Source organism: Rhea pennata, chromosome 1, assembly GCF_028389875.1.
Source record: "Rhea pennata isolate bPtePen1 chromosome 1, bPtePen1.pri, whole genome shotgun sequence".
NCBI lineage: Eukaryota > Metazoa > Chordata > Aves > Rheiformes > Rheidae > Rhea > Rhea pennata.
The window spans coordinates 36,568,122-36,584,257 of NC_084663.1; the positions used below are offsets into that span (position 1 = coordinate 36,568,122).

Genomic DNA, 16,136 nt, shown 5'->3' on the forward strand with positions numbered 1-16,136 from the left:
ATCAAACATAGCGTACATTCATCCAGCCTAGTTATATTTTATAATCAAATTAGGAAAATTTAGAATCACTTACTTAAGGTGGTACCATTGTACTCTTATAATTTACAATGAAACCAAACCAAAAGCAAACCGAACTACGTAATGACTAAGTTTGATATAGAACTGCTTTTTAATGTTGAGCTCCTCAACTTCCCCACTCGCCCCAGACACGAGATTGATTTACGACAGATGCAAGATATTCTTTCAAGCTGTCAAAACGATGAAATAAAGATATTGAGTGGAAAACACTGGACTGCCACGGGCTAAATGGAGTGGTAAACAGCACAGAATTCTTTCTTGCTTCGGTCTGAAGAAAGCAAACATTCCCACCTTCTTGCCTTCTCCATATATAAGAGGAAACTTCAAGTCGTCTTCCTCAATGGTTTTGTACGCCCTGTGGGGGGGGGATAAACAACATTTTTAAAGCTTACACTCAATTAGCGACCCAGTGCCCTGAAACAACTGTATGTTTTTTTAATCATTACTCTTCCCAGGGACTCTGCCTTTGAACCAAGATGCCAGTTCCTTTGTCTTTGGAAATTTTCCCTAAAGATTTATGCCACTTGACCAAAAGGAAAAGTAAATGTCAGGAATTTGCCAAGCTGCTCTGATTTCTTACAAGGAAAAAGAAGTGAACTGGAATAACATCCTAATGGGGGAGATACTGTTGGCTATAGCAGCAGCCATACAGTGCCATAAAAAACCCCCCAATGACTAAATCCACATCGTTAACTTGCAGTGGTGAGCAACAGCCGAATGTGAGCACGGTCAAAGCGTGAAGCAGCTCTCAGCTCCTCTTCTCACCTCTCTGAACCAAAGCGAGCTTCACATGGTGAAGAGTTTTAGAGAGATATTTAGTGCCCATTTGACCTTGACTGCAACATTCAAGATTGTCAGAGATTTTACATTTCACAGCAGCTTTCCAGCGCCCGAGAGACAAGAGAAATAAATGCTCATGCTCCGATTCCATTTATCGCATGCCTGCGTACTCTACCTTTTACACATCCAGCTGTTGACGCTGATGAGGTGAGAAGGTGAGCAATTTTGCCAGTGAGGGAAAAAATAGACGGCTGTCACTCTCCTAGCTGCAGAGTCCTTTGGTTTGCACGACACGCGCTCAGGCCCCCGGGCTGGAGAGCCTCTGCGGTTGGAGCGTGTCGCCCCAAAGCCAGAGGCACGCGCTTCCTTCGCACCCCTAAACCGCATCCCCTGCGCGTTCTCCTGCCCCTGCTTCTCGGGGCTGGACCGAAGCCGCCCCCTGGCCGGCACCCCTCGCCGAGGCCAAGGGGACAAGGGCATGGGGAGGAGGGCGGCCCGGCAGCGCGTCCCTTGCCAGGCCCGGCCAGCGCGCCAGCCCCGCAGCTCCGCGCTCCGGCCGCGACGGTGCTTGAGCTCCTGGGAATCGCGTTCAGTCAGGTTTAAGCAACATGAAGGCAGTGACACAAACCAGCAGGAAATTAAAAATTAAGGGTGAAATTCTATATTGTAGTCGAACTCCCCCTTGCTTCACTGAAACACAGCGCAGACCTGGGATCAATAAAGGTGCTGTTTCACGTAGGTACATACGCTGCCTCCTCCAGGCACCAGACGGCCAGCCTCAGACCTGATGACAGTAGCACAGAGGTCGAGTTTAAGCCTCACCTTTACAGTTCCTAATAATTGCAAGTACGGTCCCCACCAGTGGCTCGGCGGGGGGAGGCAGGAAGGAAACAATCCAAAATCCAAAGGAGAAACAGTAGCGAGGTGCTCCACTCCTCCTGTGCCACAAACCATTACTACCTGAGAAACCCCAAAGAGAATCAGGTGAGTTTTCCAAAAACGCAATGGATGCTTCTTGGGAGACCACACGGTCAAGAATATTTATATAGAGTTACACAGATTTGTCAAATATGTTTTGGGGATCTCTACAAGAAACAACAAGGAGAAGGAACTTAAATGGCATTTTTGTGGCAGGAGAGGGAAAACAGATTAATTCTAACAGGAAAAAAAAAAGAAAGTGGAAAAAAGAAAAGGTACAGATCATTACATAGCCAGCAAGAGAAAACTCCACTGATGTTTAAACCCTGGAATAGCATTTTGGGGGAAAGGGCAAGTCAGTCACAGGTTTGTTCTTGTTCCTTCCTTCATTTCCAGCAGGGAATAGCTAATGTCTCTGCCTCACTCACCAGCTTGGATATCCTGGTTGAACAAGGCTAAATTTCACCACAGCTCCATTAAATCCCCAACCACTAACACGTCCCAAAGCTCCCAGCTGGGCCTGCAGAGCAAGGAGCTTTGTGAAACCTCCTTGACAGTCTGAGCTCTTTTCACTCCTCTGCACAGAGCCAGTTGAGCTCTGACTCCAAGAAAAAGGGTGTCAGTCGAGTCCATACAGGGCACTAGAGTCAAATGATTAATCAAACCACAAAGCCAACAAGACAATTCCTACTGGATTTTCAAGCTGCTATACATGTTTATTACAAATAGCAAACATGATTAAGCTAATGTGACTATTTGCAAAACCTGCTTTAAAGCAATAAATGAACCCATTCTTTACCCATAGGTTAGATTAGCTGCAAGATAATTAAAAATACTTGAGAGACTAAGGCTCCCATTTTACACTCTTCTCTAAGTAGCCAAAACCAGGGACTGAGTTTTCTTCCCTTCCTCCCCTCCCTCTTCATGCACAGCACATCACACTGACTGTGCATTAGGAAGAAGAGGAAAAAAAAAAAAAAAAAAAAAAAACCAAGGGCATCGTTTGGCCAGCTGTCTTTGATAAGAATGGTCCCCACAGCTGCATCTCAGCATCTTTTATGGAACCACCATAAGGGCCATCTTCTGTTGGGCCATCAAACCGTGACACATTGAAGCAAGGATGTTGGAAGAGGCCACGCTGCAAGAGATGAAGCTAACTTGTCTCTTCAGGACACTAGGAATGGCAGCTGGCTAGCTTATGACCTCCTCAAGCTATGTGACTAAGTGAGCAGGCCCAGAGGTCTACAGTGATTTGTTTTGCAGTTTCTCAGAAAATCGCCTCTTGGGCTCAGAAATTGTGTGTCAAGACTCATCTCAAACCTACTTTTTTATGTTGACATTGCTATTGCCCCCAAAATTATTCAGCTCTCGAAAAACAATGCATACAACTGTAACTACAGCAGTGGAAATGGCACCGATGCACTGAAAAACAACTTGAGACAGTCTAGAAAAGTACCTAGGTCCTACGTTACTAGCAAAACAGAATTAATAATATATGAGTATGTGGTTTCCTGCAAAAGAATGATGAAGGACAGCTTTTCAGCTAGCAGCTCAGCGACTGCACTGGGGAGAAGGAAGGAAGCAAGCTATGAAGTCCCTTTTGATTTATGCTGTGTGAAACCTCCTGTACTTCATACGTATGTTTATCTCTCACAAACTACAACCTTCTGGACTATTTCACCTGACCTTAAGTAATAAGGTTACATTTATACCTTCCTGTGCTGTTTAGAGAGAGAGAACATACTGTATATAAACATATAATATGGCAATAGGTATATGAAATACAGACATATGGAGAACCTGAGGGGGTTTGGTTGGTTGTTTTGCTTAATGCCAACCCTGCCTCATTCAGACATCTATATAATTCAGCCCAGCTCTCTGTTGTAACAAACACAGACACAGGGTTGCAATCCCTCCACCCTCATCTTCCTCATCTGCATCTCAAAAGAACTCAGTGGCCACCACAATGGGCCAACAAAGGTCATAAAGAGAAGGCTATAGTGTTGCTTGCTGCTCTGAGAGAGCCTAAAGCCTGGCAACCGTTTCTGCCATGTAAAGCTCTATTTTTCCCAAACAGAAAAAAAAGAGGGGGGGGGGGGAAGGAGGGAGGGAAGAAGATAAGGGTAGAGAAGGCAAGCATGTGCCCAGCTAGATCTAGTTGCATTCTTTTTTCCCATTTGACTTCGTTTCTTCTTTTCATTTAAAAAGATCTATGAAACGCTGTCCAAAAATAGTGAACTAGGGCTTGACACATGTACCACCCACAAAGTTACATTTGGACTCGGGATCAACATTTTGGAAAACTGGGCCAAATAGCACCAGGAGCCAAAAGAGATGTCAGAATTAAAGAACTAGGACTGAGATGATGTTACATGGCAATCGCAATCTGTTCTAAATACAAACAATAAATGACTAGAAGCTGCTAAATGCACATAGTAATCTATGGAATAGATTTCCTATGGTTCCCACAATCATTAGCAATGCTCAACATAATGCCCTTTAAATAAAAGATTGCCAAAGTTACCTGCAAATTGCTGGGTGCTGAACTTGAAAAAATTGTCAGCTCCTACATACAGATTTCAGAGCCAAAATCCTAGATAACCTCTCACATATGTTAAGCGTTCTCCTGACACATAATTTGTTCTTAAAATTGGCCATATTAAAGTAAATGCAAATTCATGTAAGAGTTGAAGCTGTTGTTAATACAACAACAACAACATTATATTAAGTTTGCTTTTACAGCAAATAGTGCAAGTTTACTGTTCATGAAAGGTATTGCATTGGCACTCCTAGGCACAACAGATGGTAGCAAAAACACAATCTATCCTGCCCTGGAAGGCTCAATGTGTGAATAACAGGAGACTCCAGGCTTGCGCCCACTGTGTTCTCTGCCTTTCCATAGCACTTGGCTTTAGAAAGTTTGCCTGTGTTTCAGATCAGTGACACCTGATAGTAAACTGCAAATTATACCTGAAGAACAGCAACAGAATTGTCAAAGGGCTTTAGCTTGAAGCACAAAGCATAACCCACTTGGGGCAAGCACAAAGAAAAAGCACTACAGCTTCAGAAATGTCTTACTTTATACTGAATACAACGATGAAGGCTCTCCTTTGAGACCCGTTTGTGGACATGAGATATTTCTAGTACTGCTTTGTTACTAACTGTATAAAAAAAAGTACCTAACAAACCATGCTCTACCCCTCTGCTCAACATTTCCTGGTCATACCAGTAGAAAACCAAATTTTAATCCTGGAGGAACCACAAAACTTGCTAGAAAAATAGGAATTCAACAAGAAATAATCCTTTGTATAACAGGACTCAAATCACCAACCCAGAAAGAACCGGTCATCTCTATTGTCTTTTGCAGAGTCAGGATCCCTTACTCCACGCGCTGACATTAAATACCCTCTGGATAGGCTAGCTGCAACATTTCAGTGCCTCAGTTTCTTTTCTCTATCACTCATCTGACATACAGTTCAATGAGGCAAAGTTGAGATATACAAATATCACAAAAGCACATAAGCCATACTGATGTTAGAGAAAGACTGATAGCAAAACCACATAGATTAAATAAGAAAGATATACACGCACATACGCACAAAACACAGCTTTAGGGTAACATCTATTCTACAAACCAAAACGCTCTAATAGGATTTCTGTCACATAAAGAGAAAAAAAATGAGTCTTAAAACATCCATTTTCCCCAGAAAAGGCAGAACCCCCTTCTTCTGAACCTGGAACTGCAGAATGCTTCATTTTGAAATTTCTAGTTCCGTACATACGGCTGGCTTAGCCCACTTGTGAATTAAAAATATATATAATTTACATATGATCTCTGGCTTGCTCAAATCAGACCACTCTGAGGGCTGGACCTGCAGGCAGTCCTTACCATGCTGCACAATCCTAACACAGAGTCAAGACCTCACCATGACAGGAAGCATCCTCCAAGCACCATGCTCTCCTGGTCAAAAAACTGCAGAAGCTAAACAAACTACACATCTTAGCTACCCAACAAATACCTGCATCTTCTTTCATGCACTTTCCTAAGTGCGGCTGATTTTTTTTTATTTTATTTACCTCTAATAGAGCACTAAAAGAAAGCAGTAGTAGGATGGAAAAGCTGGGGAGAGTGCAGTTCTGGAGAGCTGCTTAGACAGAGAAGGGCAAATCAGGGAAAAACACCATTAAGTGTATTCACAAGCATCTTCGCTTGCTGGTTTTGTGCTCACACCAGGCAGGAGGAACAGAACAAGTACTCTACAAGCTGTTCAACTAGCCTCTTCTGGTGGGGAGAGCTTCCCTCACCCACAACGAGGGACCAAAACTGCATGCACACTCAAGACCAAGTGAATCAATGGTCTGCAAGTTTTACCAGTTCATTTTTCTTTTCCTCCAGAGAACTCAGTGTCTTAAGCACTTCTGAAATTTTACTTTATCTCTTCTACTTTTAAAAGCCAAACAGGAAGGTTTGGCCTCAATTTACCCTGGAGATAGGGGGATAAGGGAAGTGGGCTGTTAACACCCTATGGGGCTTAACGCACTGTGATGGACAGAGGAACCGTTTGGAAATGCACAGTTTACTGTATATTTTGTTAAAAAGACATGGTGCAGCAGATGGGAGAAAGATGGCTTGTTTGCCTTGCAGTGTCTGCTGCACTCTGGCTAGTTGGGATCCTCTGGAAGGAAGGAGATCGTTGGGAAACATCCCTGTAGTGTCGGATGGGGAAGGGAGCGAGAGACACAGCAAGCGACAGCTCATCCTCTCACCGCAGGGCTGGAAACTCCTCTGAGGAGCAAGGGGCCTCCTCTGAGCCGGGAGCAGAGCCATAAGTCAATCTCTGGTGGCAACAGAAAGAAAGAGGATTTCCTAGGGATCCAGAGGAGGTTATGTGGAATGTGTGCAACTCAGAAAAGCCAGAGAAAGCGTCTGGACAAGAAAGCAGGAATGGGAGAAGAGACTTCACCTCACCAGGCAGAAGATGCGTCACTAAGCACATTTCAGTGCTTAGTCTTCCCTTTGCAGATTATCGGTTCAGTTCAGCTTCTGGCCAACAGAACCAGGCTGGGCATCCCTGCCTGCACAGCACTCGAGCGTGGGGCAAGGCAGAGGCCGAGCTCAGGCTCACTTGGCCCCAGCAAGGCCATTTCTGAACAGCCTTTCCCCAGACGCAGTTTTCTCCTTTGTCACAGCAGACAGTTACTTTTTTCTTTGGTTGTTTTTTTGTTTTATCCTGCCCAAAGACACTGGCTCAGCTCCTATGGCATGTGTGCACTTTGGGAAAACAGAGCCATCCATCACTGTCAGGAGATGTGCTGTACACAGTGGGTCAACTCTCGTCTCCCGTTGTTTCTGCAGCTAAGGCTGCAAATCTCAGAAAGATGCATAACATGCGTGTTGCAAACAGCCATTCTTCATGGCAGAGCTGTGTCTCAGACACCCAGGCACGACTGAGCAAACGGCTCCGGCTGCATGCACCCCGGCCCACGCCACGGTGCCTTGCAAAGGGAGCAAAAAGCAAACAGCAAAGCAAGTGGCTGTGGAGCACGGTTTCTGCTGCAAAAAAATGACATCTTCTCTCTCCTCTCTCTACAAAGGCCTAATGCTGCTAAGGTGGCCCATAATCATTAAATTATGAAAATGTAAGTTGCTGGGAGGAAATTAATACCAGGCATGACTGGGGAAAAGGCTGCTTTCTTGTGAAGTAATTATGAAATTAAAATTTGATCTCTCCCTGGTGATTGTACAAAGGATATGGCTGAGGTCTCAAACACAACAATACAGCCAGGATTTCAACAGAAGTAGCACAGAAGGTTTCACTAGACAAAAAAAAAAAAAAAAAAAAAAGAAAAAAAGAAAAAAGAAAAAAGCTCAATTAAAATGGAGGGGGGGAAAAAGATGACTTTCTGTAAATTACTTGAATTTGGCTAAAAGGTGTAATCAAGCAGGTTATGGCACAGGGTTTGCAGACTTCCAATTACTTTTTACAAGTTGGAATCAAGCTGTTAGGAAATGCAGCTTATCTGAATAAGACTAATAATGCTAAGCTAATTAGACCCCCAGGCATTAGCCAGCAGATAAATTCAAGCCAGAAAGAGGGACACTGTCACTTTAAACACTGCCTTGGGATCCGTGGAAAAGCTAATGAGGAGTGTCAGTTGGGGCTGTTTTATTAGGTGGTTCTCTAGAGGATATAGCCTGAGGTTTCTGTAACAGGGCTTCTGCGCTTGATTCAATAAATCAATTTATATTAAACGGAGGGGTGCAGCGCGGGCGCCTGCTTCATAGAGCATTCTGTGGCATTTCTCAATCTGCTTATGCACTCCGCTGTCAGGCTACCTGAATGCGCTGTCAAAGCACATTGAACGGCGCAATAAAGAGGAAGACAGCAGCCACACTGACGATATTTGTTCAAACCGGCTCTCACGTTACCAAGCACAACATGTCCATCGGCTCTCGACGCGGTATTCCAGATCCCCAATAAGTGATTAATGAGACCCTGGTTTTTGTGAGCCGGAGTCTGAGCCGCAGACTGCAAGGCGGGCTGCACAATAAAAGCAGAAGGCAACCATCTCAAACAAAACAAAATGACTCGCAAAGCGAAGTTGCTTTTTTAATCAGATGCTTAGAGGCTGAAAGACATTTCCTGTTGGAAAGAAAAGAGCGAGCACAGAATAGGTTGGCAGCGTGCCACAAAGTGGACAATATTGACTCTAGAATAAAATGTTTTTTGCTCAGCGCTAGCCCCAGGGCACCAGCCGTTCTGGTTTGGAATGAATCACGAGCACGCAGGCGATTCCCCCAGACGAGCCGGTCATTGGGTGGCTAATCGGGTACTACAACAAAACCTCACCAGACACTGAGCTGGTAATAGCTCTGCTGCTAGGAATACAGCGTGCTCAGCCGGATCGTACGGTGTTCCTGCTGGCTGTATCCTGGGATTTTAACCCTTTGAAAGAAGCTGGGACGAGACCTCGTTAAACCTTTTTGGATGGGGTGTAATTCTGTGCAATCTCTGAGGGCAAAGCAAGTCACCAACAAATCAGGTCTAAAAGGGGACTTTTGGTCTGGGGCTCTTCCGTCGCTTCAGACCCTAAAACCTTTTACTTTACTGCAGACGGTAGAAAGGCTTCTGTTTATGTTCCAAGGCGAAACGTAATTTGGAAAACCACAAAAACTGATGCCAAGTGGCAATGCCTTCTGGATGCCTTTGGTGAAATATACTGCTGCAAGGATCCTCCGGCCCTGCAGGGGAACACTGGCAGAAGTAGCTGTGCGTGTGTGCGTGTGCGTGCCAGTAAGGAGCACAATAAACCAGAAAGCCACAGAGCAGGTTTCAGGAAGTGCTCTAAAATACAGTCAGAACAAAACACTCGGAAATACCTGTTTCAAGAAGAAAACCGGAAATTGTTCACACCGGATTTACGCATGGGTGCAGCAAACTTGATCAACTGTGCCTTCAACAAAAGGAGGAGATGGAAAATACTGATTTTGTGCACTCCTTAAAACACACGCGGGTATCTGAAGACAAACGCTAGTTTATTTTATCACCCGGCCTGCTTCTTTTTTATGTGCTTTTACCTCAGATTACCTGCGCCCTTCTTAACACTGGAACATTTTGCTTATGTGGCCAGTTGCCTCTCCCCGACACCTCTGCTGCCGGGACTTGCAAAAGCCACCAGAACGGCCTTCTTTACCGTGAAAGTGTAACCCCTGCCAGCCGTGGGCCTAAAAACCCTAGCCCAGGGATCCAGCTGCGAAAGCCTGTTAGCAACACAGATGTTTGCCAGCAAATTACAGCTCGGAGGCTCGTTCAGCGGGGGACGCAGCTCCTAGACACATTGCCGGCACCTTGCTACGGTCACAACCTCCAATCGCGCGGGGCAGCTCGTGGTCAGCTCCCACCCAAACGCCGCAGCGCGTTTCTGGCCCTGACTCCCACTGCAGAGAAAGGAGAAGGGGCTGAGAGGTGGCAGAGGGAGGAGGGCAAGGCTGGTCTCAGAGCAGTTACAGGCAGCTCGGGCTGGCAATGCAATTGCCGGCTCAGCGGTTGTCCTTAACGCCGTGGGGGAACTCGGCAGCGTTGCTACCACAGCGGGCTGCCGAGACAAAGCCAATGTGGAAACTTCACGGGGAAAAAAATAAATACGTAATAATTTTAAAAAAGCGGGTGTGGGAGGCCAAATGCATGGTGACAGACCCAGAGACAATAACCTTCTGTAAGCCAAACAAGCTGGGCAAGCCAGTCCATTGCTGAGAAGCTGCAAAGCTCCAGAGCACAGGACAAGGGAGGAAGAAAAAAAAAAAGAAAAAAAAAATCATACAGCTTCCAACAGAAACCACAGAAAGCACCCTGAATTTTAAAATGAAAAGTTCTTTTTCCAGAGAAAGCATCAGAGCTGTGTTTTACACCATCTTACTAACGGATCAGTAATTAACTACAAGAGCGACTGCTTTTTGCTAAGATCACCTGGATATCTCTACTCATACACGCGAAAGTCAACATCCAGGGAAGTCATTGACCAAAAAAGATTCTGGCAATTGATCATCTGCAGTAGAAGCGATAAAGGTTTGCCAGCATTTTTGTGTAGCGAGCTCCAGCTGGTTAATACTCTACCCAACTTTTTCTAAAAAGGGAATACATATGCTAATTTATTCTCCATGATAGCTACTGTCCTGAGAAACAAACACATACAGAGATGTACACAGGCCATTCTGTCCTGATGCAGCAATTAATTCTAGAAATTAGAAACGGAAGAAAATAGAAGTGAGAATATTGAAATGGAAAACTATCACTGTGCAACACCAGCCACCCCAGACTATCACCTCTACAGGCCAATCAAGCTGGAAAGCTAACATCTTGGCCACATTCTTAGCCATTAAAATTGATGCAGACTTTATGATAAATAGAAGCAGATTGTTTCTCCTCCACTTAGGAGATCACTGCACACAATTTCATGGAAAACAAGCCTTCCTTGGCAAATGTCCTGACAAAAACCACCAGAACCTTATTTAGAACGACTCTGATTTACCTAAATACTATGGAGATAGAGCGATCCCCTCACCACTTTATTGTCCTGAAGCAAACAACTAAAAGGTAAAATTAACTGTGGGATATGAAATTGGCTAAAAAAAAATCTAGATTCTTTTACTCAGGACATTTTCTATTTCCAGCCAAAATTCAAAATGAACAGCAGGGAGAGAAAGAGCATCATCATGGTCTCCACATGCGTTTGCTTGGAGTAGGCCATCTCTTTCTAGGTCAACACTGAGGCTTGAATACTCAAGTCACAGTTCAAGTATTTGTTCCTGGATATGCGGAGTCATATTTGTGCTAAACTCAGGGCAATCTGTGTACTGACCGTATTGAAATCTGTAACTAGAACAACGTGTGTCCTGAAATTCAGGAAATTCATATAAATCAACAGGAAAATCAACTCGCTTCTCCCCCTTGCCATATGCTAGGAAGAGTTTACATACCAATACTGAAAAACAATACATTGAATTAAATTTGCAATTCATTTAGACTTACCCAATCTCTTCTATCTTACTCATTATTGTACTTCTAAAATTGTGCTCATTTACTTTTCTCCTAATGCAAAATATTAGCTATGCAATAACCATTTTCAATAAGGTGAAAGTGCTATTCACAGACTTACAAACAAGGCTCGAATTGATATACAGAATTATCTCTTCTTTTAATTTTAAATCATTCCAGTCCTGTGTGCATCCTAACATCCTGTTGGTGATTCTGACCGGAACAGTAAACTAAGCAGAAGTTTCACTGAACTCTTTAACATGATTCTCAAGTTCATGGGAACTGCTAACACACACAAATAGTTATTTTTCCCACTTCATGCTTTATTTGGTACTTATCAATACTGAATCTGATCACTGTGATGCCCATTCATGTAAATCATTTCACTCTTTGCAGTTCCTCACAGTCTTCCTGACTTATTAGTAGAAGAGCTGTGTTACTTACACGTGCTGCTACTTCAACCATTCTAACCTCATCTCCCTTCCCGACTGTTATCCAACTGGAAAAAAGCAAAACAACTCCCCATGAATGTGCAAAAATCCTGCTTGTCTTCTGATCACAACGAAAAAAATTCTGCTCTTTTTTTTTTAAGGAGACCTTGGCCCACGATACTTCTGTAGCTCCCCCTAAAATTAGTTTTTTCAGTAGCCTCTCTCGTCTCAAAAAAGAGCTTCTGGAAATCTACATTTTGAACCATTCTTTAGAGATGTCTTCAGAGAGGTCATGAATTCAGTGAGAGAACCCCCTTAGCAGAGGCTGGGCAGACTATCCCACCATCTTCCAAATATTTTCCTATTTAACTGCTCAGTTCAACTAACATACTCTTTTTGTTTCTATCCTTTTGGATCATGCCTGCAGCTTTTTAAAATTAAATTTCACAGAGGAACTGTGTATTTCTACTAGCAGCTGTTCAAGATGACAGACAACGATGGTTATTCTCAGATTAACATGTTCTGTACAATTTAAACACTCCAGATTACAATGATAAACTTAAATAATTATTCTGCCACTAAAATATCATATTTATGGGCAGTGAAGCATGGGACAATCACAAATGTGTGGAGCTGTAGGTGTGTGTGGTCATCCAGATCTTCAAACCTACAAGAGCTCAAGCTTTTTCATCCCTTCCGCCTTTCTCCTTCCTGCATGAACATTTGCTAAGAATGCTAAAACACAACCAGCATGTAACAGAAGACCGTTTGCATATAAAGGACCTTCACATTTATAGGTCGCATATAGAGCACATACAGCTTCTGTAAGTGAGGGGAGTTGCTTGGGAAGGAACCTCTTGAATTGACACAGAACAATGATGACATTTAGCCACAGACAAAAACTCATTGCTCTTCCTGTCTTCAGTACATTAAGTCAAATGCTTTTCATTCAAATCTTTTCATTTTAGGCTGGCTGCAACTTCTACTGAGGTAGGCCTGTGTCTAAAACAATTCCTTAAGATTATCCAAATCAGGCGCCATCTGTACAGGAATATGGGAGGCAGCTCTTCCCTTTGCAATAGTTTTTCATCGTGGGAAGGAAAAACAGCCCACTGATCCAGATTCTATAAAAAGCCACTTCCAAGACAGGAAAGCTGTTCAGCTTTCAGAAAGATCCCCTGGCACGTCTACCCCTTAAGTGCTAACACACTAAAGCAAGCTGATGTCCTCTGGGCATGGAAAGAGGGCTCCAACTTATTTAAAATGTTAGCTTCTAAAAGAAAAATATCCTTGAAAGGAGATACCTATCCTTATAGTACATATACAGGTATACTACCACTTTTGATGCAGACAGGTTTACATTAACCACAAATGCATCCAAAGCAGGTTAGGGTGGGGAGAAGGCTGTGAAGGGGCATGTTCTTACCAGCCGGTCATGTTGAAGTCGCGGTAGAGCATCCTCTTTCCAACCTCCTTGCGCTGCACCCTCCGTGGAAACTCTAAATGTGTGAACTCATTTCCCAGCAAGTGGGGCTGCATGTAAGCCTGTGGGTAAAAACCAAGCCACAGATACCACACAAGTATCATAAAACAGGATATCATCTATTTTTAATGAGCTAATATTACCATCCCTTCCCGCTCACTCCCACACACTTTTTTCACACATTTTTTCTCCTTTCTTTTTTTTCTTTTTTTTTTTTTTTTTAATACATGGAAGATGACAAGCTCTCTTTCAGCAAACAGGGTTTGCGTACAACAATCCTGATGGACTGTCTGGTGTCCAGCAGCAGTTGCAGTATGAGCGATCCTCTCCTGCTCAAAATCTCTCAGTTCTTCTCCCCAGGTCTCAACATTTGGGATTACTAAAGTATACTTCATCCAACAACGCTGAAGGAGTCTGTAGCTAGAGAAAGCAGAGGCATCTCCTTCTGTGGGCTGGAGAGAAGGGAGTGGTTGAAGACCAAAGCCACAGAGCACCCCTCTGGCTGGAGAGGTGCTGGAGCTGTGAAGAAGCTCAAGCCTTCTGATACCCAGTTCAGCTACACTGACAACAGGCACCACCTAGTATTACTACGAGCCTTCACTTAATCTTCACAATCTCAAGGAAAGTGAAAAACTCTGTTCCCTTTTTCCTGTTGAGCATGCTGCACCCTATCACATGCAAAACTGCAAATAAACACGCATTGCACAACACCTTCTTCCCTTGTTTTCTAAAAGCAATTTCTTTCACAGAGAATATAATTTAAGAAAAGTAGAAGCAGTTTCTGGTTACAACTGTAACTAATATTTTTGCCAGTGTTAACATTTGATCCCTGTGGCTATTAACCTTTCTGTTGCGTTGATCTCAAGATGCTGTGAGGCCTCTTTGGCAGTGGCCTACGATCGTATCTGATAACTAAGCACTTTTGAACTGATTCTGCAGAAGGCAAGGTAGCTTAATTTGCTTGCCCAATGCATCTTTTATTTGGGATTTTTGCACAGATCATCTGATATGGTAGGTTAATCCTTTCACATACTGTATTTCTTACTGAAATAACCCTCACTCATTTCTAACATTTGCATAACCAAGACTTTTCCTACTCCTTCCCTCAAAACGCAGTGCGAGCGCGTTCCTCAAGCCAAACTGGTTAGAGAGCACTGGCTGAAAAAGACCTGTGTTTCTTAACCTTTTTGCAGATAACTTTTTTCGTATCCAGACAGTTAAGACAACAAAGTCTGTCTTATCTCCAGTAGCAGCTGCCATTAGGACAGACCAAATGGGCTGGCTTTAGTTTCGGAGTTTGTCATAAATCTAGTACTCATCAAATGTGAGCCGCAGGAAGTACTGCAAGGCCTTATTGATCTACCTGGCAGCCATCACACAGATAGTTCCCAATAAAATATTTCCTGCATTTAAGGGCTGAGCCTGCTCCTGCTAAATTTAATTTAATTAGTTGGAAGAGGCTCAGCACATCATGGCTCGACCCTACTCTCGAGTTGTCACTGCTGCCTTTGCCAGAAACCACCTCCGAGCTCCACCAAGATGCAGTGCCGGGAGACTGCTCTGTGCAGTGGACGAGGCTGGAGGCTGCTTTCGAGAGGCAGCTTTCAAGCATGCAAGCGTGATCTTGACATCGTGATCCCTTTCTGGAACAGGGGCTCCGTCAAATTCTCCCTCCACACACGGTTAAGGGGATTACATTATTTCCTGCAATCTGCAGCCCGCCAAGTTGCCCCCCCCCAGTCTGTTTCTCTCCAGGGCCATCTAATTGGATTCCTGTTCCTCGTTACAGAAATGGCTGTGAAGTACTACTGACTTTTCAAAGGTCTAGCAGTACTCATCCAGATGAGGCTTTTTGCCCTTTCATAACTCTGGATTCTTTTCAAAAGTATATGCAATATTGCATTTATTTTTTTCCAGTTACAATGAAGATGTAACATCCCCAACGATTTGTTTGATGCATTGCTACACACTGATGGGAGAAAGCTGGACTTTCTTTTGTAATATTTATTCTTTGCAGTTGATGGTACTGTAAACAATGACGTCAATAGTCTCCTTAGGAAATGTAATTGAGTTCACTTTTTAAAATGCACAGTTTAGCTTGATTAAATCATTACAAACCACTTCTAGCTGAAGACTAGTGTTATTCACCTATAAAACAGGAAGTCTTATTTAAAGAAAAAGGCTCATACCTGACATCAAAATGGAGTTATTTAACCATCAGATTATCAGCTTACTTATTACGCTGGATCACAAGTCCAGAAGAAACGAAGCTAGAGGCTTTTAGCATTTTTCCCCTTGAAAACAAGAATTGCCCTTATTGAAAAGGGAAAGCTATTGGGAGAGACTGCATTTCATAGAGATTTACTCAGATGGAAAGTCTGAGGTCACAAGTGAAATAAGATTAACAAAGCTGGCAGAGTTACCAGTGGACTGCTAATGTTCAAATAAGATTTCTCTCCCACAGCCAAGCCTCAATGCTTGATTTACAAGCTAGGGATCTTAACTTGATTCTAATATTTTTGGCGTCAGTAGAACAGAGGGAAAAGAGCAATTTGGAAGCTTCTGGTGGCTGTGAGCTGAATTCTTATGTGAACAATTTTTAAGTTATTCTTGATGTTTCACTGGTAATTCTACAGAGAGCGGAATGTTCTACTCTAAACCTCAGCTCTGACTTTTCAGTCTGGTTTGTTGAGCTGTTCTCTATTTACTACAAGACAGAGCTGTTCTCCCTCTGCACCCCAATCAAACTCTGCTGAGCAAGAGAATCAGAAAATAAACAAAAAGTAACACAGTAAAAAGCCACAGATCTTTAAAGCAGACATACAAGCAGACATTAAGAAATCTCTTTAACTGATCAAATGAGAAACAAAAACACTAAGTGAACTAACTGCCAGAATTTCAACAGAAAGG

General features: G+C 43.4%; 1 protein-coding gene across 1 annotated transcript in view; it reads right to left on the minus strand.

Annotated features, from left to right (window-relative positions):
* PPM1H (protein phosphatase, Mg2+/Mn2+ dependent 1H) overlaps positions 1-16,136 on the minus strand; it is a 130,116-nt gene that overhangs the window by 16,638 nt on the left and 97,342 nt on the right. The window contains exons 6-7 of the mRNA XM_062567590.1: positions 13,170-13,288; positions 370-433 (exon numbers count right to left, since the gene is read on the minus strand). Of these exons, the coding sequence (XP_062423574.1) occupies positions 370-433; positions 13,170-13,288 (183 nt within the window). The remainder of the gene's footprint in view (positions 1-369; positions 434-13,169; positions 13,289-16,136) is intronic.